Raw genomic sequence first — 24419 nt, 5'->3', positions numbered from 1 at the left:
TCATATATAGCCTCATGTCAAAATTGACAAATTCTTATTATTGTGGAAAATTGCAGTATTTATTATAAATGATTTATCCGTGCACATCATTATTTTTTAAATTCATGTGACTCGTAATCTTGAATCAAAATAACTTCCCCTCCCTCTTGCAGCAACACTCAACTCAACCTGTCTCTCACATGAGATCCACCAATAGCAAACCACAACCATCCAAAATCATTTCCCGCCCTACATTTTTCTGGTTTGAGAAGCCATTTCACTCGGATATGTAGGGAAGAAATAGTCACAATAAGGAAGAAAAGAATATTGCAACTTCTGTTTCATGGCGACTTTCAAGACATAACCCACTGTGTTTTCGTGAATGCTCCACACGATGGCCATTTTGACGTAATTGTGTTTGTTTTTGACCATTCAAGTGTAATATGTCTTGAAAGAGAACTGAATTTCGGGATCGCATGGCACAGCTGACTCGATTGTGCAAAAAAGCATTTAACAAATTAATTTAGTCATAATTCATCATAAACAGAATTAAAAAAACATAGCTCAATGATCATTTGATTGTTATCAGTATTGCACATCCTGAAATATTCCTGGTCATTGCTGACAGCAGAGGGTGGTAACTTTACTGCGTGTTTTACAGTGTTGTGTTGCAGTGCTGACTGAGTAGCTGTAGTTTATTTAAGCTGGTCTGTGTGACTGCGGGCTGCTTGACTCATGAGTTATAGCCTTCAAAGAAGCCTGCATTTGCCAGCAGTAGGGAGCCCTGCTCTCTGACTTTGTTTTCCATCCCCGCTGTGTGCTTTCATAGTTTATACCATGTGACCACCACCAAAGCTGCACAAATGCAGACCTATCCACTTTATTTTGCAACATGGAAGTAAAATATTTTCTATGAATGTGCAAAACTTCTGATTCATTAGGCGCTTTAGGAAAATATCTAGATGAATAACAAAGTGCAGTAAACGGTAAAAGTATTTGTGCTACAAATCTGTGTGTTTATGATTACTAATACATTAAGATAATAAGAAATAACAGTTTGCAATATCGAGCCGTTTTGTAAAGCTAAAAATAACTGGAAATGACATTCAAGTTACACGTCTGTGCCCACTCTGGCATTTAAAAAAAAGCATAATAATATGATATAAATAATAATATAAAAAGCATAATGTTTAATATGTGAAGCAACATTGATGTACTACATTTACTCTGATGTATTGGCCTTTAGCACTTGCGTTTTATTGGTTGTTCATCCAGTCCCTAGGGATTTCTTTGTCGTGTTTAGGGCTGTCATAATTCCTTCTCGATTAAAATAAAAAAAAAAAAACTCATCAATTTCAATTTACCTGGGAAAATACTGGAAGTGCCGCATCCCAAGGATGAGAATCCATGAACCACATTATTAAACATTTTTATAAGGCTGCACGATACATTTAAACCATTTAAAAATCATAATATAACATAGTGCTATAGTGTGATTCAATTAAATAAGTGTATACAGGGCCCAAACCTAACTTTTTGCTACACCTGCCAATGGCTGGTTATTTAAGAAAATTACCAGCCATGAATCGTTTTAGGCAAAAACAGGCAGTTATGACACCAAAATTTTAGATACCAGTGAAAATACTCAATTATCTATTCCAATTTCGATACCACAGCTAAAACTACTAGTAATTCGTAATTAACTAATATAAATTTAAAACATTATTAATGACAAGTAAACAGTCAAAAATAAAATAACAACAAATAATTCAATTACATGCAATAGCGCAAAGATACAAATGAAATAAACAGTGCTTTTCAGGTAGGTTTTTCAAGTAGGTCTGACAGTAATTTTCAGCTATATTTTCAGAAATGTAATAAAGTAATCAAATGTAAAATAACACTGCATAGTCTTCTCTGTATAAATTAAACATACATAAATCCTTAATTAAACTTACAAAAGTTATCCAGTCAAGAGCAGTGAGTGATTTTCTGTCGATTTCCTTTTGTCGTTTGGTTAACATTTAAAGGGATAGTTCACCCAAAAATGAAAATATTGTCATCATTCACTCACCCTCAAGTTGTTCCAAACCGGTATGAATTTCTTTCTTCTGATGAACACAAAATAAGATATTTTGAAGAATATGGATAACCAAATAGTTGATGGGTCCCATTGACTTCCATAGTATGGGAAAACAAATTACCGTGGAAGTCACTGGGGTATATCAACTGTTTGGCTTGGAGGCTGTAAAGACTAGAAACTAGCATTTGTTATAAAAAATAGCCGCCTACATATTTAGAAACAATAGCTACAACATGACACATCTGTAACATAAGTATATGGAAAAATCTATTCCCTTAACAGATCTTTTAGAAATTCTACAAGTTGGTCAACATTTACCATGATAGCTGTTACTAGAATAAAACGTGATAACTAAGAGAGGTCATGAGTAGTTTAAAAAGCTTTCTAATTTATGTTGGTGCAGTATGATGTTTTCTCCTCTTCTCGTCAGTCTTTATAGTTTATGTGGCTGTTTTAGGTCATATTTGACTTTCGATGTACCATTTAAAAGTAGTCAATTTTCAACAGAATTCAGATGAGTCGCACATGTTCTTATCGACGTCGCAATAGAAACAGCACGCGGAAATATAATCACACTTTTGGAGTGTATACAGTGATTTGTGTATCAGTCATATTGGCTTCAGTCATGCTGCGCAGATAATTGGTCCTAGTTCAGTTTGGTTAGTTCAGTAATGTTTCCATTAACCATGGTATACAATTAGGGGGTTTTACTTGCTAGTTTTGGTTATGGTGGGGGTGGGGGGGGGGGGGGGGGGGGTACATTGAAACTGAATGACTTCTGGTCTGTCGCATGACGGAGATAGTAGAAAGGTGGCTTTAACCTCTTTTGACTGGACCAAATGCTTAGCAACATGTATACAACCAGTTAGCAACCAGAATGTACAAGTGGAAAAACTCAGTTTTGCTGTTGTGTCCTGTTTCTACTGCGTTAGGTAAAATGGTCCAGAGAAAACTACCACCACAGTCTCAGCTCACCCTACTCTCTGCGGCTGGCATCTGCAGATGCGGCAGGGAAGATCATTGTGTGGGATGTGGTGAGTGGTGTGGCACACTGTGAGATCCAGGAACACACCAAACCTATTCAGGGTAAGAACCCTTTTTTACCAAGCTCATCTTAAAATAAACCATCTCTGTGCTGGTTAACCAAGAAATGGGGGAAAACAGATGATATATTAAATATTTAATATACACTTTTGGACAAAAGTATTGGGACACCCCTCTTAATTATTGAATTCAGGTGTTTAATTCATTGCCACTGTGTCTAAAATCGAGCACCTTTAGCCATGCAGTCTGTACAGAATGAATCAATAATATCATGATCACGTGATGTTCTACTTTCGTAAACATTCCTGTCATCCATTCCCACCCATCTTCACCACTTACTTCCCTACTTTCTAATCTCTTCATCATTTCAGTGAAATTATTTATTCCCTCATCAATGAGATATCCATCCATGTCATTGTCCAGTATGTACAACAGGTTGTTCCAACTATTTTGCAGACTCCTCCCTGAATTTCCCAGTTAGTTAGTCTAACACTAGTCTATTCTGCAAAGCATTCAATCTAAGTCCACAAAGTTCTTCCTTGATTCCTGCAAAGGTTTGACTGGTTGAATTAATGAAATTCAGTAGTTCATACCTTATTACTTCTACTTCTTCCATTACATCTGTTACACCTACAGGGGATATCAGGGCCTCGAAGAACCTCTGTATTTCTGTCCATAGTCTATGTTCGGTTAACACATAATTTCTATCTATGGGTTTAACACTACTACATCACTCTGGTCTCTCTTCTTTAATTTCTGGAATGACACTTTGGCTAATACGTAATCTTCTTCATGAACGTTTACCTTTTCTACTTATATTTTGTATGATGTGGAGCTGTGGGGCATTAATGTGCATACATAACATGGTCCTGGTTTTCCTTATTTTCTAGCAGTAAAATTTGCCAGTCTCCACCACATGTTTGCAGCATACCCATGTGGGAGATCTGGATGATTCAGCCATATCCCCAAAGTCAAGAGTGGCATACACTAGTATAATTATTATTGGTCTCATCTTCAAATGGTTTAGTTCTTTAAGGCCTAATACTTGTTCATCAATGGATGATGGAAGTCTTTAGTTTGCCACTCTGCCAGTTTGAAATTTAGACCTTAATGGTATCAAGGGAACCTTTGATTATCCAGAGTAGCTAATATTGGTTATCTGTCTTCTGCCTGCAGTGACCCCTGCACCACTATAAGGTACAGTTCTTCTGCACAGCTCAGTCTCTGGATTTCTCACCTTGACAACATTTGAGGCAGGCTTCTTGGGCCTGTCGTCCAATTATTTAGGGTACTACCCTTTCAGATGTTTCAGTCTTGAGGCATGTATCCACTGGGGTTGATGGTCTGTCAGCACTCCTGTCATTGTGACTGCTATCACAGCAGCTGGACCCAGGTACTTCGGTTCTCCCACCTTCGTTGGTGTCAGGCTTCTAATGAGTACCTGCTCTCCAGGAACATAATCATGAGTTGGGCTTTCTGCTGGTATAGGAAAAGACAAAGAAACATTAGCATTTAATTAAATAAATTTTTTTCTACTAGAGCTGTGACGTAATCCAGGTAATCCACCACGACTTCCATATCACATAGGGAAGAAACGTAAGTGTGGCCATTTACCTGTGGGGTTGGGAAAGGTCTACCCATTAATATTTCAAAAGGTGACAGCTTGGTTGTTGCAGATGGAGTCATTCTGATTTCAGCTAATAATACTGGTAATAGATATATTAATTTCTTTCAGAGAAGCCTTTGTTAATTTATCTCTAATGGTTCTTTTTATATCACTTTCAATCACCTTTGGTATACCATATCTTGGGATGATTTATTTGACTACTGTCCTTGCATTCTCTTAAGCACACGGGAACATTTCTGGTCACTTTGAGAATCTATCAACAATGGTCAGCATATATTTACAATTTACAATTGGTGGCATGTGTGTAAAATCACTTTTCAAATGTTGAAATGTCTATTCCCTACAGCTGTTTCATCTCCCGGCATATGACCTCTTGCCTTTACTATGGCCACTTTCGTGAGCAATTGCACTGCTTCAATTCATTCTCCTATCAGCCCTGAATGCGCTATTGGCTTGCCATCAGCTGGCGTTGTTTGTTCAACGCTTCTCCGCCTGCGATCTTTAATTGCGCTTATTTATTTTGATTGCATATATTTTGTGCTTGTGCTATTTTAACCAGCCTTGTGCACTAGCTTTTCTGGACTCCATATCCCACGTTTCACCCACCTTTTATACCGATGGGGAAGCTAGGTAGTTAGGCACCTATCTGCTATAGACAATTTCCAGCTCAGTATGGCTTTCAGCTATTCCAGCTCGCAACTCCGACGACTTAATTTTGGAACCACACCTGGATTTCACATCCCCATTATTAAAGAACTTGGACTTCTTCGCCGCTCTCGTTACATTCATAGAGGCTCCAGTCGAAAATTCATCTTCAATAACCAGCCAAGCTGCTCTGCTACAAACATCCCATCTCTCTAGTCATCCGTCGCATGTCTGATGTGTCATCAGAGAACCGTCGCTCCAGCTACCATCAACACGGGAAATGTCACAAGACCTCTGCACTCCAGCATGGGATCCCCGCACTTTCGGCTGGGTACATTTTGTGGAGTGGATAATTGCGCGGAGTGGATTTTAATGTTTTGTGATCTGTACAGTGATTCACCCCACAGTCATTGGTCGAATTCGAACTTTTCAACACGCAATCCATAAATAATAAATCCACACTGATTGAAGAACACATCAGGAAGAAAGGACTTGACTTCATGTGTCTGACGGAAACCTGGCATCAGCCAGAGGTTTATTCTGCCCTAAATGAAGCCTGCCCCCCCAGCTACAGTTTTTTGGAGGCAGCTCGCAGCACTGGCCACGGTGGTGGCCTAGCAGTCATTCACCGACAGGACCTGGAGCTGTCCTCCATCGTGCTGCCTGCAACATCTTCCTGCGAGTGTCTTGCATTTAAATGTAAGCCCCCCTTTTGCAATGACTGTTCTCCTTATCTACCGGTCCCCTAAACCCAACTCTGCTTTCATCCTGGAAATGTCTGATCTCCTCACAACACTCTGTATTACCTCTGCTAATACCATAATCCTGGGAGATATAAATATTCATGTCGACACCCCATCATGTCATCCTGCTGCTGATTTCCTTCAGCTGCTAGACTCCCTCAACTTACAACAACATATTGATGTCCCCACACATTCCAGGGGACACACACTCGATTTGGTCATCTCTAGCTCCGGCCCCATCAGCAACCTACAGGTTTATGAACTTGGTGTTTCAGATCACAAGGTCGTGTCAATGGAGTTGCCATTTCCTTCCCCCCACACCAAACCAAAGCGACAGATCCAATACAGAAAGCTGAAAAACATCCATGCGGATGCCCTGGCCCAGGACCTTCAACATATCTCCTCCAACTTTACTGACTTCCTTTCTGTTGCTGACTCCGTAGATTTCTACAACCAGTTCCTGAGCAGTCTTCTGGTCCTCCACGCCCCCTTAATATCCAGGTCAATCTCATTCACGCGCTCAGCACCCTGGAACACCTGTGAGCTGCGAAAGATGAAGGCGGCTGGGCGTGTCCTTGAGCGGCGGTTCAAGGCCTCTGGACTGACTGTTCACAAACAGGCATACAGGGAACACAAGATTTATAGAAGAATTATAATTCAGTGCATATGCTTCAATAATATTCCCGTTAGGGCAAACCACAGCATACCCAGAAAGATATACACCATCAGATAGTTTTAAACATGAGCCATCAACATACATTACCCTCTCCCCCATCCAGAGGCTATCTAATAGATCATCCCAGGGTGAGCAGGATTGCTGTATGTTAATTAAATAATCGTGTGTGTCATCATCACTATCAGGGATGTCAAGCAAGTCCGCCATACCATGTAAACCTAAAAGAGCTGGGTTTGCAACTGAGGTAGGTTTAATTATCAAATTTGAGGTTGCTCACAAGGTTGCCTCATACCCTGAGTGTCTGTGTACGGCCATGTGTTGAGTTTTTAAGTTATGCAGGATAGCATCAACTTGGTGTGACGTATACAAAATTAGTGGGTGTGAAAGCACTATTCTCTCTGCCATCTGTACAATGAGAGCCGCCACTGCCCTTAAGCATGCTGACATGCCCTGGGCAACATTATCTAGTCTTTTTGATAGATAGGCAATTGGCCTGTAATTTGACCCATGCTGTTGCAACAGAACCCCCATAGCCACCCCTGAAGCCTCTCTAGCATGGAAGTCTAGCAAAGAAACGTCTTTGTGTAATCAGGCAAGCTCAGTGCAGGTGCAGTCATGATGGATGTTTTCAGAGCTTGGAAATGGTTCATGTCTTCCTCAGTCCACTGGAGGGTTGTGTTTGGGGGGGCTTTGTGATCAATGAGTAGTCTCAACTGCTTGTCATGTACAGGACAGTCAGGGATCCATGAGCGACAGAAATTCACAAGTCTCAGGAAACTCTGCAATTGTTTCACAGTTTCTGGCAGGTTTAAGTTTCCTGATCATTTGGACCCTGTCACTGGCTATGTACTTCAGTCCTTTGGTCACTGTGTGACCCAAATAGTTCACTTTTCTCTTGACCCATTGCAGCTTCTCTCGCGAGGCTTTGAATCCAGCCTGGGCTAGCACATTGCATGTGATGATGGAGGCTTGCTCAGTCTTCCTGTATTTTTGCAGAGATCAGTATGTCGTCGGCATATTGCAAGACACAGAAAGTACATGGTAGGTCTGTGATTGTTGCCAGTGTTTTTTGCACTGCAGCTGAGAAAACAGCAGGGGAGTCTATATAGCCCTGTGCAAGGCGTGTCCATGAATACTGCTGCCCCTTAAAGGTAAACGCAAAAAGTGGCTGCGTATCGCAATGTACAGGAATGGAGAAAAAGGCAGCGCATAAATCTACAACCGTGAAAAATTCATGTGTGCATGGAATAGAATTCATAATGGTCGGTACATCAGGAACAACCGGCGCTAGTGGTATAATCAATTGATTTATTGCGCGCAAATCTTGTGTTAAACGCCAACTCTTGCCATCTGCTTTGGGAACTGGGTTAATAGGCGTATTGTATTGCGGATGAATTGGTATGAGGACCCCTTGTGCCAGAAAATTATCAATGATTGGTTGTATACCAATCTCTTTGTCATACGACAATGAATATTGCTTGACATACACTGGCGATGTGGTTTTCAATTTAGCTCGATATGGATCAATGTCTACAAAACCAGTATCATCTTTAAATTTTGACCAAAGATTTGGATTGATAATTTTAACTGAAACATTATCTGTTGTATCTGTGTGGTCAGGCTGCGGTGGGTCACTTGTTACCTGTTGTTCTTCAACCAATTCAATAGCATCCTCTGCGTTTGGCAGTGGCTCAACAGAAACCTGCAGACTCGAGAGAAAAGATAAACAAACTGTATTGTTATCAAAGATAATTTCCATTCCTAATTTATACATTGTATCTCTTATCAACAGTTTTTTCTAACAGATTATTTGTTGTGATTCTAATCAATTGAGCCTGTTGCTGGTTCATATTATTCAGGCATGTTTATAAATAGGGCTTTCATAGAGTTATCTACAGGCAGCCTTGAATCCTGCTCCCATGTTTCTCTAAACCTCATGACAAAAGCAGATGGTGACTCTTTCATATATATATAGTCCCACTCTAAATCCCCCCATCCGCCCATAAGCATGGATTTCATGCTTTTTATATCATTATCTTTGAATGATCCCTCTCTAGGATATGGGTCTAATTGAATTTTGCCTTCTGACCATCCTGCCAAATTTGATATAAAAGGTTCTGTCCAGAAGTTTTATTGTTTCTGTACATAAAGTCAACAGGCGTCTCGCCTGTCCGTGATCTAGAAACATCTTGCCCCATATTACAACCAAGCAGTTTCCTTATTCACACACATAAAAACAAAACAAAGTTGTTCCACTCTGTCTTAAGATGTCAATTAGTACGGATTAGATGAATTATTAAATGGTCGACCATCCTTCCTCACCGGTCCATAAACGGCAGGTTATTAAAAACCTCTTTACCTGTCTCAATAATGGACATCCTGTGTCTCAAAAATGAACACCCAATACCTTGCTAATATTTTAAGTAAATATTGCAAATTTAACAATATTCTCCATTTCGAGTATTGCGTCGAGTGAGACTTCGGTGAGTCTAGGCAATACAATATCAGAGGATAACATCAGGTAAGTGTCCAATCTCAAATAGAAAAAGGAGACTTACCGAAGTTTTTTGTCCTCACACTATCTCTGTCCAATTTCGATCGATCCTGGACGAGCACCCCAAATTGTTAGATAAAATTGGATATCAGAATGAAGTCAATAATCAATGAAGAGCAGAGTAGATATTCTTCAATATTAATGTCTATTTATTTAGAATGCTATCAATGTTGGTGTAATGGTCAGGTTTGCCAATACTTTTGTCCATATAGTGTATATTAATCATATTATGTATGATTTTATTTGATTGGTTGATATTTATATAGACTTCCAGTCAAAAGTAGTGAATTTATATCATGAATGATCAATGGATTTTTAAATAAATGTATCTATCAAATTTATATATGCATCGTGTTAACTATCAACAGCAGTTATGTATCTTTGGTGGAAGAAAGTAGCTACACACACAAGACAGCTCTTTTAGGGAAATACTTACTTTTCTCTATTTCCTTACTTATTGACATCGTTGTTCTGATCCTTATAACCATCCATTTAGATGCTTTGCTTTGTGACGTTGTAATTAATTAAGAATTAAGCACGTTCAACCCAAATTCTTATTACCATAATTAATTTTATATTTAATGGCCATGATTCACATTATCGTAGTGAATTTTATGAAATGCTCATTACTGTAATACAGTAACTATATCAAAAATTACTCTAATACAATTATATTTTTACATTTACAAGTAATATGTTAAAGGTGGTGCAGCAAAAACTACCCTAATGTATAAATACATAACAGTTAAAATTATGTATATATATTTTTTCTAATATACATTTTTCAATACAGGAAAGAGAATGATTTTTTTTTTTGTGCATTACTGTGATGAGAATTAGGACCAAATTTGTCAGTTGGTGGAAGTTTTCAAGCGTAATATCATTTCTGTCTGTCCTTTTTTTTTTTTTTTTTTTTTTACCCTGACATGTCCTTGAAAAGCTTTGTGAGATTCACTCCAATAAATCTCTGAAACTTCCAGAAAACAAATGAATGAATGAATACAAATCTCTCCTCACTTGTGAACCTTGCATCAGATATGGACTGGCTGTGGGCTCAGGATGCCTCACGCGATCTTCTTCTGGCTGTCCACCCTCCCAACTATATTGTTCTGTGGAACGGAGACACTGGCACCAAGCTGTGGAAGAAGAGCTATGCTGAGAACATACTGTCTTTCTCCTTTGACCCCTTTGAGCCCTCCAATCTGGCATGTATGTATTTAATCACATTTATAATTGTAATTTGGGATGCACAGATGCGTAGATCGTTATTAGTGATGTCCGAATTGCATACTAATTCTTCTTTTCAATTTGTTCTTTCTCTTTGATTTGTTAACTGATTCACACAGCTTGGACACTTTGTTGTAATGAAAAAAAAAATCAAACATAAAAAAATAATGACTTGAGGGTGAATTTAATTTACTCACAAATCTGTCTGTCTCTCTAATTAATCCCATTGTTATTTTTCACTCAATACAATGTTGTACATAGGAATACATTTAAAAATCATTAGTCTAACTGTACTTTACTGAACCTTTCAACATTGCTAAAATATTGGTTGCTGTGTTCTGTACCAAATGCTATTGTACATCCCGAATAGAAGTCATTATTAAGGCCTGTTCACACCAGGGACGAACTCTAAAGATATAGGTTTAAATATAGTTCTCAATATTAAAGAATAGCAGACTTCACACCTTGGCTATAACAATAACGGCACAGAGAAACGATATTGTTGGAATAACTTTCAAAACCATTTTATCCAGTTGATGAATGATAAAAACATTGAGAGCCAATCAGAATCCATCCTGCTTTTACAAGCTTAAGCATTTAAAGCGGCAGATTCATTAGAATAAACTGAACGATATCATCCGCTGGGGGGAACGCCATTATAGTTGTCTTTATAGTTATCATTCTTGGTTTGAATTGGCTTTTAGTGCATACTGTATGGTTTTTTTATAGTTTAATGAAGTAACTGTCCATTCGCTCAACTGTTTCTCTAATGTCTGCCATTTATTCCTTCCTGTCTATGTCATAGTGCTGACCAGTGAGGGTATAGTGTTCATCACAGATTTCTCTCACGCTAAACCACCGGGCAGTGGAGGCAAGAAGGTTTATATCGCCAGTCCTCATTCCAGCCCGGCCCATAGCAAACCTGCTGCGGCTCAACCCACCGGTGCCAAAAAAGCCCTCAATAAGGTCAAAGTGCTCATCACCAATGAGAAACCCACGTGAGTCTAGCACACCCCAGAAACACCATAGCACTCTGAGCAGCACATACTGAATGTTTCAATGACAATTTGAAAGAAGTTGGAAAGAGAGTGAGTATTTCCAGGTCTGTCTTGTGTATGTGTTTGACATTAGAACCATGTTTGACCTTGTATTATCTTTGTTTGTAAGCTGGGTGAGAATGAGGCTGAAAAATATCTCAGGACCCTTGCCTACATCTAGTATTTAACAGTGTTTTTAAAGAGCAGCATCTACACTCACCTAAAGGATTATTAGGAACACCTGTTCAATTTCTCATGAATGCAATTATCTAATTAACCAATCACATGGCAGTTGCTTCAATGCATTTAGGGGTGTGGTCCTGGTCAAGACAATCTCCTGAACTCCAAACTGAATGTCAGAATGGGAAAGAAAGGTGATTTAAGCAATTTTGAGTGTGGCATGGTTGTTGGTGCCAGACGGGCCGGTCTGAGTATTTCACAATCTGCTCAGTTACTGGGATTTTCACGCACAACCATTTCTAGGGTTTACAAAGAATGGTGTGAAAAGGGAAAAACATCCAGTATGCGGCAGTCCTGTGGGCGAAAATGCCTTGTTGATGCTAGAGGTCAGAGGAGAATGGGCCGACTGATTCAAGCTGATAGAAGAGCAACTTTGACTGAAATAACCACTCGTTACAACCGAGGTATGCAGCAAAGCATTTGTGAAGCCACAACACGCACAACCTTGAGGCGGATGGGCTACAACAGCAGAAGACCCCACCGGGTACCACTCATCTCCACTACAAATAGGAAAAAGAGGCTACAATTTGCAAGAGCTCACCACAATTGGACAGTTGAAGACTGGAAAAATGTTGCCTGGTCTGATGAGTCTCGATTTCTGTTGAGACATTCAGATGGTAGAGTCAGAATTTGGCGTAAACAGAATGAGAACATGGATCCATCATGCCTTGTTACCACTGTGCAGGCTGGTGGTGGTGGTGTAATGGTGTGGGGATGTTTTCTTGGCACACTTTAGGCCCCTTAGTGCCAATTGGGCGTCGTTTAAATGCCACGGCCTACCTGAGCATTGTTTCTGACCATGTCCATCCCTTTATGGCCACCATGTACCCATCCTCTGATGGCTACTTCCAGCAGGATAATGCACCATGTCACAAAGCTCGAATCATTTCAAATTGGTTTCTTGAACATGACAATGAGTTCACTGTACTAAAATGGCCCCCACAGTCACCAGATCTCAACCCAATAGAGCATCTTTGGGATGTGGTGGAACGGGAGCTTCGTGCCCTGGATGTGCATCCCACAGATCTCCATCAACTGCAAGATGCTATCCTATCAATATGGCCCAACATTTCTAAAGAATGCTTTCAGCACCTTGTTGAATCAATGCCACGTAGAATTAAGGCAGTTCTGAAGGCGAAAGGGGGTCAAACACAGTATTAGTATGGTGTTCCTAATAATCCTTAAGGTGAGTGTATTTACACTAAGTAAAAATAGCAGTATTTTAAAAGCAGTGTAAATAGTTATGCTATTTATATTTAGTGCAAATAGTGGCAGAAACTATTTGCACCGCAGTGATTTGTAGTATATTATAAAACTGCATGCAAAACAATATGCAATAATAACAACATGTTCAGTGTATATGATATTAAAATCATAAATTAATTCTGCCTTATTGGGACATTAGTTGTCCCTGTCTTTAAAGCAGTGGTTCTCAAACTTTTCAGCTTAAGGCCCCCTTTGTTAAGGGTCCATCGCTTTGGGGCCCCCAAAAAATTTACGACACAAATCAGCCTTAAACTTACATTTTTAATTAAAGCAAAAGCATATTAAATTATACAATGCTGGAACATTAATTCTGTTGGTTGGTAGCCTTATTTCTCTGATGTTTGATTACACAATTTATGATAAAATTCTATATTTCATAAAATGGAACAAATTGTCATGAAAATGTTTTGACAGTTAGAAATGGTATTGTGTTAAAACTGATACTTTCAGAAATTTTTGTTTTGGAAAAGTGCAACAAAACGACGGTGACAGTGGCAATTATTATTATGATTTGAATTACCACTGCGGTGATAAAGGGCCAACCACTGACGGTTGACACTGATTGAAAAAGGTCAGAAGAGTGAATTTTATCTCCCACACAAGATAAGAATAGCTATTTGATGCTGTGCTGCCGAAGAAAACGAAACCGAATTACCTGCACCTGTGAAATGCGTCATACAAATAAACTTAACGTGCCTAACCCTAACCCTAACCATGTCCAACCAGCTCAAACTGTGTAAACATTTTATTTGTGGTGAGATAAAGATTGGAACTAACGAGATAGTGTTTTTCTCCTTTGCCATTCTAAAGGATGCGAATACAGGGATTAAAATGGAACAAAAGAAAGTAACATTTATAATCCCCTCCTGGGGGACGCGAGTGAGGGTTTGGGAAAAGAAACAAGAGATTCCATGTCCAGAAGAACAGGCTAATTCATGGAATAGGTTATTGTTAAATTTGTGGAAAATCGCAAAACAGAATACTAAATCAACATATGGCTTACTTCTATTTTAAAGCCAACCCCTACACCTACCCCTAACCCTTAGTGTGATAACAACAATCCCCAACTTGCTCCTCACACAGCGCCTTCAAGAAAAGCCAAGATTAAAATTAGCACTAGAGATTGATTTGTTTGCTAGCCACCGTTTCAATCCCGCGTGTAAATGCAGCTCACCGAACATGATGTAAAACTCCGGACGAGTCGGTTGCGTGCATCCGTAACGATATTTGACATTAAAGACAACAGAGATCCCACAGTGTGACATGGCTTACAGCTGGGATCATGTTCAGTTTCTATTCAGTTTTTATTTATATTTTTGATTTTGAATTGATGAATTAATTGAATTAATAAAGTATTTATTTTACAATGGAAAGGCAGTGCAGTTAAGTTAGGAGTAGGAGCAATAAACAAATAAATGAATGTAAAATTTGTAGGTGGCCAAAAGGAGTTTATAACGGATATGAATATATATATAATGTGCATTTTGGCATTATTTTGCATTTGCATTTTTGCCTTTGTCTGTGCTTGTATAGACAAACAATTAAAAGCAATATAAAGCTTGAGACCCCTGTTTCTGAAGGTAAGAATCACATCCTGTATGAATGATCCTAGTGTTTTCTGCATCTCGATTACCGTGCATCTTGATTTATGTAATATTCCATTTATTATGCAGCCCCAGTGCTCTGCAGCTACAGGAACACTTTTATTTTCATGCTCCATCATGTTTTCCTGCTAGACTCGTGTGCAGACAGAAGCGGGATGATGAGGCCAGGACACATTCACTTTCAGTGATGGGGGGGTGGTCATGGATATCTCTCTCTCTCTCTCGCTCTCTCTCTCTCTCTCTCTCTCTCTGTCTGTCTCAATTTCTGTCTGTCTCAATCTCTGTCCTTTGACATTCGGTCAGTCTTTCTGATCTTCTTCCTTCTATGTGCTCATTGTTTTGCTCTGTGATGTCAGTGGGAGTTTTTCCATGTGGTTTTATTTTCCATCGATCGTGTCTCTCACTGTCTGATTGAATGATAGCAAGTCTTAGTGGAGCACCTCGTCTCGCTCTTCTTCTGTTCACTGCTTTCTTATTAGCAGTCGGGTTTCCCCAACCCACGTCCCATTGCCTCCTGCAGTCTGATTGATTCAGCTTATTCCAAGAATTGATTTCCTTCCTCCAAACCAAAAGAAAACCCCATCAGATCTCATTAGTTCACCATTAGTCCTGCAATTTAGATGGAATAGATGGTGAGAGCAACAGACACAACTGTAGAGTGTATTTTAAAGGGCTCATATCATAGTTTTTTTTTTATTCCACTTATAATAGTATTCAAGTTTTGCAACAAAAACAGTCCTAATTTAGTTTTTCATGACCATTTTCCTCCCTTTTTATGGAACGTACAGAATCCTCTTGTTATCATAGACTGTAAAATAAAAATGGACAAAGCGTCTGTGACGTCACCCATAAACTTTCTGAATAACAGTTTTGAGGGTATGGGCGGTGCCATCTTTTGAAAATCTTGGGAAATCATAACCCCGCCCACCTTCTGGCTAATCCATATATGGGTAAAAGGGCGGGCTTTGTGTGAGACTGAGCCGGCCGGTGGACGCGCCTCTTCAGCCAAGCAGCCTCAGCTATCTGTAACGTTACAAGATCGACTGGCAGACTAGGCTACTTTTTACAGTCTATGGCTACTACATTCACTGCAAAGCTGCTGAAGAGTACAACCCATCAAAATATATTAACACTCCAATGTGGGACACATCAGTCCATTCTTATGTTACATTTATTCCAACATGGCATCATGACTTTGCGTAAACATACACGCCACTTTCAAGTCAAGTGGCGTGTTATCTATACGCATTTTGAGCTATCCGCGTGTATGTCCACGCCGAAACGAACCGTCATCTTTTGCGTGTATGTCTACGCCGGTAAATGTCCGAGTGATTCCGCGTGTATGAAACGCCATTAAATGTCTTAGCGAAACGAAGCAAAATGTAGATCTACATCTGGGGAGCGATATTTTTTTTCCTAGGATGGTAGGGGAAGACTCATAAATGGTATTAACCCCAGTGACGGGTAGGTTTAGGGACGGGGTTGGGGTAGGTCATATATTTATATAGGCCTATACAGTAATGTAACGTTAAGTCAAGGCGTTGATAAACACGCTGAAAAGCGATTATGCGTGTTGATAGCACGCCAAAAATGGAAATACGAATTGGCGTGTCATACATACGCCATTTCATGAGATCAGTCTGATTTATTCATTTAGCAGACGCATTTACAGTGTTTCAAACATCAGTTATAACCATAGGTAAAGTACCTCGGACGCTTACTTATCTGAGGCGATTTAATGCTAACTGTTGCAGTGCCACTGCCCACAAACACTGATGCTAAATAGTGCTAACTACGTGAAATAGTAGTGGAATGTCACTTATCGGAAAAAATGGAGCGAAGTAACTTACTCCTACAGTGTCGGTTAGTGCAGTTTATAGCAGAGCAACCCATGTTATGTACGATATTTCAATACAAATGTTCAGAAAGGATACAGAGGTGGTATGATGTGTTGTGTCAGATCATGGCCGTATGATTGGTGCTCAATAAAACATATTGAAAAAAAAAAAAAAAAAATTCAGGAATTCCACTCGGCGCAGCCCGTTATCAGCTGTCAATCAAGCTCTCAATCAAAGTTAACCACACCCTTATTTGTCACTCACCCGTACAATGTGTTGCGGTCGGTTACTGGCCCAAATCAAAACATTCTAGTATCTTTATATGGCTCGGCTCCCTCCTGTAAGTCTGTCAGAACATTTTGCCCATTTTATCACTAGGAAAATGATCGCAAGTCATTTTAGAAAAGTTATAGCACACTTCTCTTCAACAAGCTGCATCCTTTGAGATTAGGTTTGTTAAAATCCCTAGTTCTCAATTTGAGCAACAGTATATGCTTGTCTTACACCACTTAAATAAGAACCAGTAAGGAATTTAATAATGAATGGTTGAAGACAACAGCCTTGTAGGTAGCGCTCTGACATACACGAATTCGAATCCTCGTTGTATTTTCGGAGGTGGTAAAATCCTGATCATGGCCGAAGAAAACACTTTTCCCAAGCGCAAATTTGAGGTATTTTAATAATAAGGTAATTCGATTATTTTGAGGACTCTATACAGCGTTTCCCACAGGATTTTTGTGAAGAACATTTTGTACATTTTAAAGATAAATTCATTAATTTGCTTCACTTTTAGAGTTTAAAATGAAGAGCTCAAACCCATGTTCAGTGTGCAAATTGAACAAAGAACAAGTCTGTGCATTGACTTGTACCTGAACTTTAAAGGGGACTTTTAAAGATGTGCCGATCAGCTCTAACTTCACCTTAATCTGCTGTTAAAAATAAATCATCCACACGCCAACCGCTCAAACCTTTGATATTCTCTGATTCAGATATCTGCACCTGATCATCTCATCACAATTATTCACATTCTCAGTGTTAAGCATGATGAAATGGCAACATATCACACTGAAGTAGGCTGATTTTAAATGAACATTTATTAAAAAATAAAAGTTCTTCTTTGGCAAAATTGCATTTCTTTAATAGCCTTAACACAGGCTTTAATCCATTCAAATTTAAATAATCACGGTTTCATTACACACTAATGGAAATGAAAAAAACTCCACTAATGGAGTGGAAAACACTCTTATCAGAATAATTTCTGCTAAGCTTGTATATATTTTTAGTTAAAGCTGTTAAGTTGTAAAGCATTCTCATGTAGGGTTTTTCCTTTGTGTTTTATATAATGACCACTAGAAGGTGCGTGTATGTTTTCCTCGATTGAAGAGAAATACGTTGTTGAAAACGAAAGTAAGAATGACGCTTGTTTGTTGCGTTTTACTGTGAAATGAGAGTTCAGAGTCTTTTAATGATTTATATCTCAGCGACCCACTCGCAATTAATTTTTTATAACTTGGCCCGTCTGAGCCACGGATTATCTGCATATAAATCGTAGTAGTGGATTTAACGCGATCCGCGCGTCACTATCGAACGCTTTTCCTGGCTCAAAATTAGGTGTTTTTTTAGGTATTTTAATAATCAGATAATTTGATTTTTATTTACAGTTCATAGGGGGCCATATTAACAACAGTGTAGTTGAATAACAACAAGCATTTGCTTTCATTTACACATTTTCACAACCAGAAAAATGTGGCTCTATTACAGGTTTTTCAAACATTGCATTATCAACTACACAGTGCACAACAAGAACCAAAACCTCAGATTTTTCATTTTATAAAACCTCTTCATGCATTCTTTGTAGTCTAAGGCCTCCTGATCAGGGGCCTAATGTATCAACACTGCGTACGCACAAAAACACAGCGTACGACAGCTTTCACGTTCACGGCCAGATGTACTGTACTAACAGTGAAATTAACGTAAGAATGTGCGTTCCTCCAAGTAAACTTCATGTCTGGCGTACGTATATTTGTCGTGATTTTTGTCCGTTGGCGACTCATAGAGGCAATAAAGTGAAGTGGCAAACATTACACTACGAATTGTTCTATCGCACCACCAGCTGTCAGATAGTGCTTATAATTTGTAATTGATAAATTATTTGACATATTATTGTCACATGAGTTTTATTAAAATATTATATTATGCAATTAAGTAAGAACATAGGCTATATAAAGCATGTCCAAATTGATACAACCCGTCTAGCAATGGCAGCGTTGGCTTAACTAAAAAAAATAAACTTCATTAATTCGGTCAGTAAAGATAAAAAAAGAAAGTAATATTTGTATTCAGCAAGGACACATTGAAGTGACAAGTAAAAGTGACAGTAAATGCATTTATAATGTTACAAAAGATTATAAGATTTCAACATCTGTTTGATTTAAGTTTTTATTAATTAAAGAATCCTGAAAATACTATATCATGGTTTCCACGAAAATATGAAGCAGAAGCACAGCTGTTTTCAACACTGATAATAATCATAAATATTTCTTGATCATCAAATCATCATGTTACAATGATTTCTGAAGGATCATGTGACACTGAAGACTGGAGTAATGATGCTGAAAATTCAGCTTTGATCACAGGAATAAATTACACTTTACTATATATTCACATAGAAGACATTTTCAGTAAAATTTCGTTTCTTCCTTGCTTTAGCCATGTTCTTGCAGGTTTATTTTGCCAAATTGGACTAATTACCATATTTAAATTAATTTAATTGGGGTAGGAGACTGGGTGGGGCGTTGTGCTCGTGCATGTGCGCTCAATTTTACGTTAATTGGGATGTACAAAGAGAATATGCGTGGGATCCTTCGTACGCAGAGATTCATACATCTGCTTTTTTTGTGCGTACGCACATTTACAGCCTTGTCCGTACGCAATGTTTTAGTATGAATTCAACGCTAGTCTTTGTACATGAGGCCCCTGGTCCATCGATGGCAACTTCGCAACACACATCCAAGTGCCTCTTCTTTAGTCTGTTGCGCAATGGTGTCTTAACCTTAAAAAAACAAAAACAACATTAGAACATTAAGAAACTTAGTATTTAGATATAGACAGGATTTGTGATTTGTCATACATAGGATTTTGTGAGAATGTGTTTGGTGGACATTATCTTTTTTTTTTTTTTACATTTTAAGATAAATTCATTCATCTGGTGCATTTTGAGAGTTCAAAATTAAGAGCTCCATCCCATGTTCAGTGTGCAAATTGAACAAAGAAAAGTGCATTGACTTGTAACTGAACTTTAAAGGAGCCGTATGTAAGATTGTGGCCAAAACTGGTACTGCAATCACTTTCAAATGACTGTAGAGCGGTGTATCCCCTCCCCCTCCTCCCTGACTCGAGGTTGCCAGATACACTGCAGGATCCAGCAGGAACGTAGGCTGCTACAAGAAGTGGTAACTAGAGCAGAGCTGGCAACCCGGATGCAGCAACACTACTGACTTCGTGATTGGTAGATAGGTGGAGGGTGGAGCATCAGACCAAAACACAACATGACAACATCAACATCAGTTGAGGGCTGCAACTTCACTTTTTAAATGACAATATCCTGGCCGGACTGCTGTTGTCAGTGATATAAGTATTTGTAGTGAACATGATTTCTTATGTCTAGTGACATATCAGGGCCATTTTATGATTAATTGAAATACATTTCTTACATACAGCTCCTTTAAAGGGAACTAAACCCTCTTTTTAGTTATGATTTAGTGTTTTAGTCTACATTACATTCACACTGGTGTTTTAGGAAGCCAAACAAGTAGAATATAATAATAATAATAATAATTTAATATTATTATTCCTTTTACAATAATAGCCATATATTGTAAAACAAATGCACTGTAAAATAAATGAAAACGACTTTTTCATAAGTATATTATTTAATGCTACAGTAGGGAAATTACAATACTTTTGCTCTAATATCAACCCTGGCAAGAGATAATACCTTGAGCTTTTGACGGAAACCAGTTGAGTGTTTTATTTTGGGGGAAAACTTCCATTTCTGTGAATAGATAGACATTCTGAAACCATGGAGTCACAGATTATATCAGTGTTTATATATTACAATTTTGAGTGCAGAAAATAGCCTCTCCACGTCTGCAGTCTGGACGGGCTGTGAAGGCAATTGCCAATTGCTCAGAGGATTCTGCAAGCCACAGAAGCACCTCCGCCAGGGATTTGGTCTGAAGTAGAGCAAACAAAGTGAGAAAAAAGATACAATTATTCTTTAAAACTGTTTTGGTGTTGGTGGTGCAGTTAGCAATTCGCCTTTGGCTAAGCCACACCCTAGAATGTAGATTGACCAATCACAGCGCAGCCAAGAACGAGCTCCCACAGAGGTCCGACACTTTTTCACAGCGCTCCTTTTACTTTAACACAGGCGTCTCATATCTTTGGTCTCGGCAGGCTATTACCGTTGTAGTTTTATCAAAAATATGGTTAAACGTTGTGCTTGGGGCATTTGTAACACAGATACGCGTTTCCCAGAGAGGTTGGAGGGGGGTGTCCGTTTTTTCCCCTTCCCAAACCGAAGTGTCGTCTAGCACACGCTGCTAATAAATACAACGTTATACTCGCGTAGTCCATTTGCTTTGTAATAACGATTATAGAAGTGAATAGAGACCTACCCAGCTTTGCATGAACAGTGTTGCTCCTTGATATTGTTAGTCCCAGCCTCCGTCTCCATTAGTAGGATATGCGGTGGGTCATTTTTTGACTGTGACCGGTTTGCTTTTGCCTCTATATTTGGATGCCTTGTTGTTCCTTGCGTTTCACCTGTATGTCGTGAATATACCCTTCGAACATATATTGCAGCCCCTTTTGCCTACTTCTATCGGACACTTTATTTGCTGCTTTATAAAAGTTTGATAAAATTTCAGCAGGAAGAGCTGTCACAGCATAAGCCATGTTGATACCAGAGCCCAGATGAAGTTTGTTTGTCGGACGTAGCAACAGTAACTAAGGGGGGCGGGGCTTAGCCAAAGGTGAATTAGTATAGTACCTTCAGAACAGGACTTCTCACTCTCAGTCTGTAGGAGTCCCACTCTGACATAAGATCAGACTCCCTCAGTCTTGGGAACGGCTCTGCCATTGTCCTCATCTCAACATCCCCATAGACTGCAGAGTTAGTCAGAATCTGTCTGGGAGAGAACACACTGAACGCAGACAAACTGCTGGTGTTTGGGAATCGGCTCTCAATGTCCTCAACCGGTGCAGTCAAAAATGGCTCTGTAGAAGATTTAACAAATGTCAATAGTTCTTGAGTACAGAAATACATGAATTCGTACAGTATGTCATATACTATAATACTTAGTGTTTTTGAATCTCTCCCATACATCATCTTTGAAATATGCTGGGATCTCATCCTGCAGAGGTTTCAGATCTGATTGGAGCCATGCCTTCCAGCGGTCCTTGACTGTGCTGGTCTCTTTCAGCTGTGTCAGGGATGTCTTCAACACTGTGACCTAAGGAGGTCAAACATGACAGCTTTGCTAGGAACACCACACAATTGACAGGAAAGCCAGGAAAAGACTGGTATTGATTGCTTACCTCCTCCCCCACCTGGGAGAAAAAAAGGTTTCTCTTTTGGAAAACCAAAAACTAGGGCTGGGTATCGAGTTCGATACTTTTTAGGTAACGACCGAATTGCCTCGATACTACCGAGTATCGAAACATGTCTTGTTTTTCGGTACCAAATTTCGATACCTAAGTGGTTAATCTAGTCAACGTCAGTGAAACAAATCAGGCATGCAGCATGATTGGCTGTGGCATAAAAACACTAACGTTAGTTTACGCGGTTGACCAGAGAGACGTGGCTCGTCGCACGTGAGGCTGTAGTGTGTGTGTGTGTGTGTGTGTGTGAGCGTCCCAACCCAGATAAATAGATAGAAAATATGTGGAAAAGATCAAAAGTGAACCTACTTATATATAGGGTTGGGTATCGTTTGGGTTTTATCCGATTCCAGTACCTACTCAGTATTTTTTAAACGGTTCCGGTGCTTAAACGGTTCTTAAATCGGTACTTAAGAAAATGAAACCGCACACACTTTATCAAAAAATAATACCCTTTAATTTACAGGGCCAAACTGGACACAATATTAACTTAAATCTTTAAACAATATAAATACAAGTAACATATGGTAATAATAAAACCAATATAAAATAAAAATTCATATTTACATAATATCAAATGAAACAATATTGTATCAAACAATGTAATAATACTGGAGATTAATAGAGATTACTAGCAGGCAGAGCTGCCAACTCTCACGCATTGACCGTGAGACTCACGCAAATGACCCTTTTCACACAGAAAAATAGCGGACAAAGAGGACACGGACAGACAAGACCGAGAAGGTTACTTTTGATATGGAACAAATCCACAGCTGTCAGATTCTGTCAATATTTTTACGAGATTCACACAATAAATAACGTTTTGGCTCTTTGAAATGTGACAGATCGCTGTAGCGCGTCAGTTCAAACGGCACGTGATACAGCAGCCTACTTAGCTACGCAGCGTTGAGTGAACCTATGAAAGAGAACATCTCTGGTTACTGGTGTAACATATCTCTCAATAGGGAACGAGACGCTGCCAAGCTCCTCGCGCTGCCGACCAGCTTCCTTTTTCGGCAAAGAAATCTGAGGAGCAGATGGCGCGCGCGCCAACATAGTATGACGACGTAAGTGCGTCGATGCGGCGCCCGCGCCATCAGCCAATGAATTGGCTTGATTCTATATGGGATTCAGACTATCGGCACACCCAGAGGGCGTTCTGACACGTAATTTTACACGTGAAATGCAGCCAAACCTTGCGAGAAAGAGCGCGCTTGCGAGACAGAAGAGACTGTGCTCCAAACTGTGTAGCACACGCACGGCGGAGAGAGAGAGAGAGCGAGAGACCTTTTGTGTGTGCGTGTGTGCCTAATGAAGTTAGGCACCGAAATCAGGCACCGAAATTTTCGTTCTTATTCGGTCTGGTTACTACCGTTTACGTCGGAACCGGTTCCCTATTGGCACCGAGTTTCGGTACCCAACCCTACTTATATACCACACTCGATGCCAGAAGCACGTGATGCAATATTTTCGACAAGATAATTGCTGCCAAGACCGGCAACACGATAAATCTGAAGGCACTTAAAAGCGCACAGAATACACTTGAGACTAGAAAGTTTATCCGTCTTCGACTGCAAGAACTGGAGCGCGTCACAAATGAACCGAAACTCAGCATAACATTATAGGATACTTGACTCACAGACATGAGAAATAGGTCTATAGACGGTTAAATATGTCTACTTTTAAACGAAACAATTAGAAATACATAGTTTGATTATGTAATCCATATAGGCGCACGTGCGTGTTGATACTGCAGGAATGATGAGTCAACATCGCCATATTCTTTGCAGCCAACACACACTCAGTAAACACTTGTTTATTAATAACAAAATTAAAATCTCCTTGCTGTTTTTTCCCGACACATCCGTAATCATTAGGCTACTTTCGCCAGTGCTTTGTGGCAAGCTTTATGTGTGCTGAGTGTGAGGCATATATCCCGCAGCTCAGTAGCCTATATTTAATTCAATTCACATTTATTTGTATAGCATTTTTCACAATGTTTCAAAGCAGCTTTACAGAAAATGCATGTGTCTAAATTACAATTTAGAGTGATCTGTTATCAGAGGTGACTGTGTGTAATGCATTTCAATTCATTTTCATTCAGTTAAACAATGCATTAAGTTAAGGCAGAAACAATGAGCTCATTGAAGTAAAGAATACATGTTGTTAAATGATTAGGAAACATAGAAAAC

General features: G+C 39.2%; 1 protein-coding gene across 1 annotated transcript in view; it reads left to right on the top strand.

The window, feature by feature from the left end:
- The window catches only part of wdr11 (WD repeat domain 11), a 129113-nt gene that overhangs the window by 6296 nt on the left and 98398 nt on the right, over positions 1 to 24419 (top strand). The window contains exons 3-5 of the mRNA XM_056261894.1: positions 2995 to 3148; positions 10387 to 10560; positions 11384 to 11576. Coding sequence (XP_056117869.1) covers positions 2995 to 3148; positions 10387 to 10560; positions 11384 to 11576 — 521 coding nt within the window. The remainder of the gene's footprint in view (positions 1 to 2994; positions 3149 to 10386; positions 10561 to 11383; positions 11577 to 24419) is intronic.

Source organism: Rhinichthys klamathensis, unplaced genomic scaffold, assembly GCF_029890125.1.
Source record: "Rhinichthys klamathensis goyatoka isolate OS25496 unplaced genomic scaffold, OSU_Roscu_1.1 h1tg000188l_1, whole genome shotgun sequence".
NCBI lineage: Eukaryota > Metazoa > Chordata > Actinopteri > Cypriniformes > Leuciscidae > Rhinichthys > Rhinichthys klamathensis.
The sequence above is the reverse complement of the archived record's forward strand: the minus strand, read 5'-3'. Positions and strand labels throughout refer to the sequence as shown.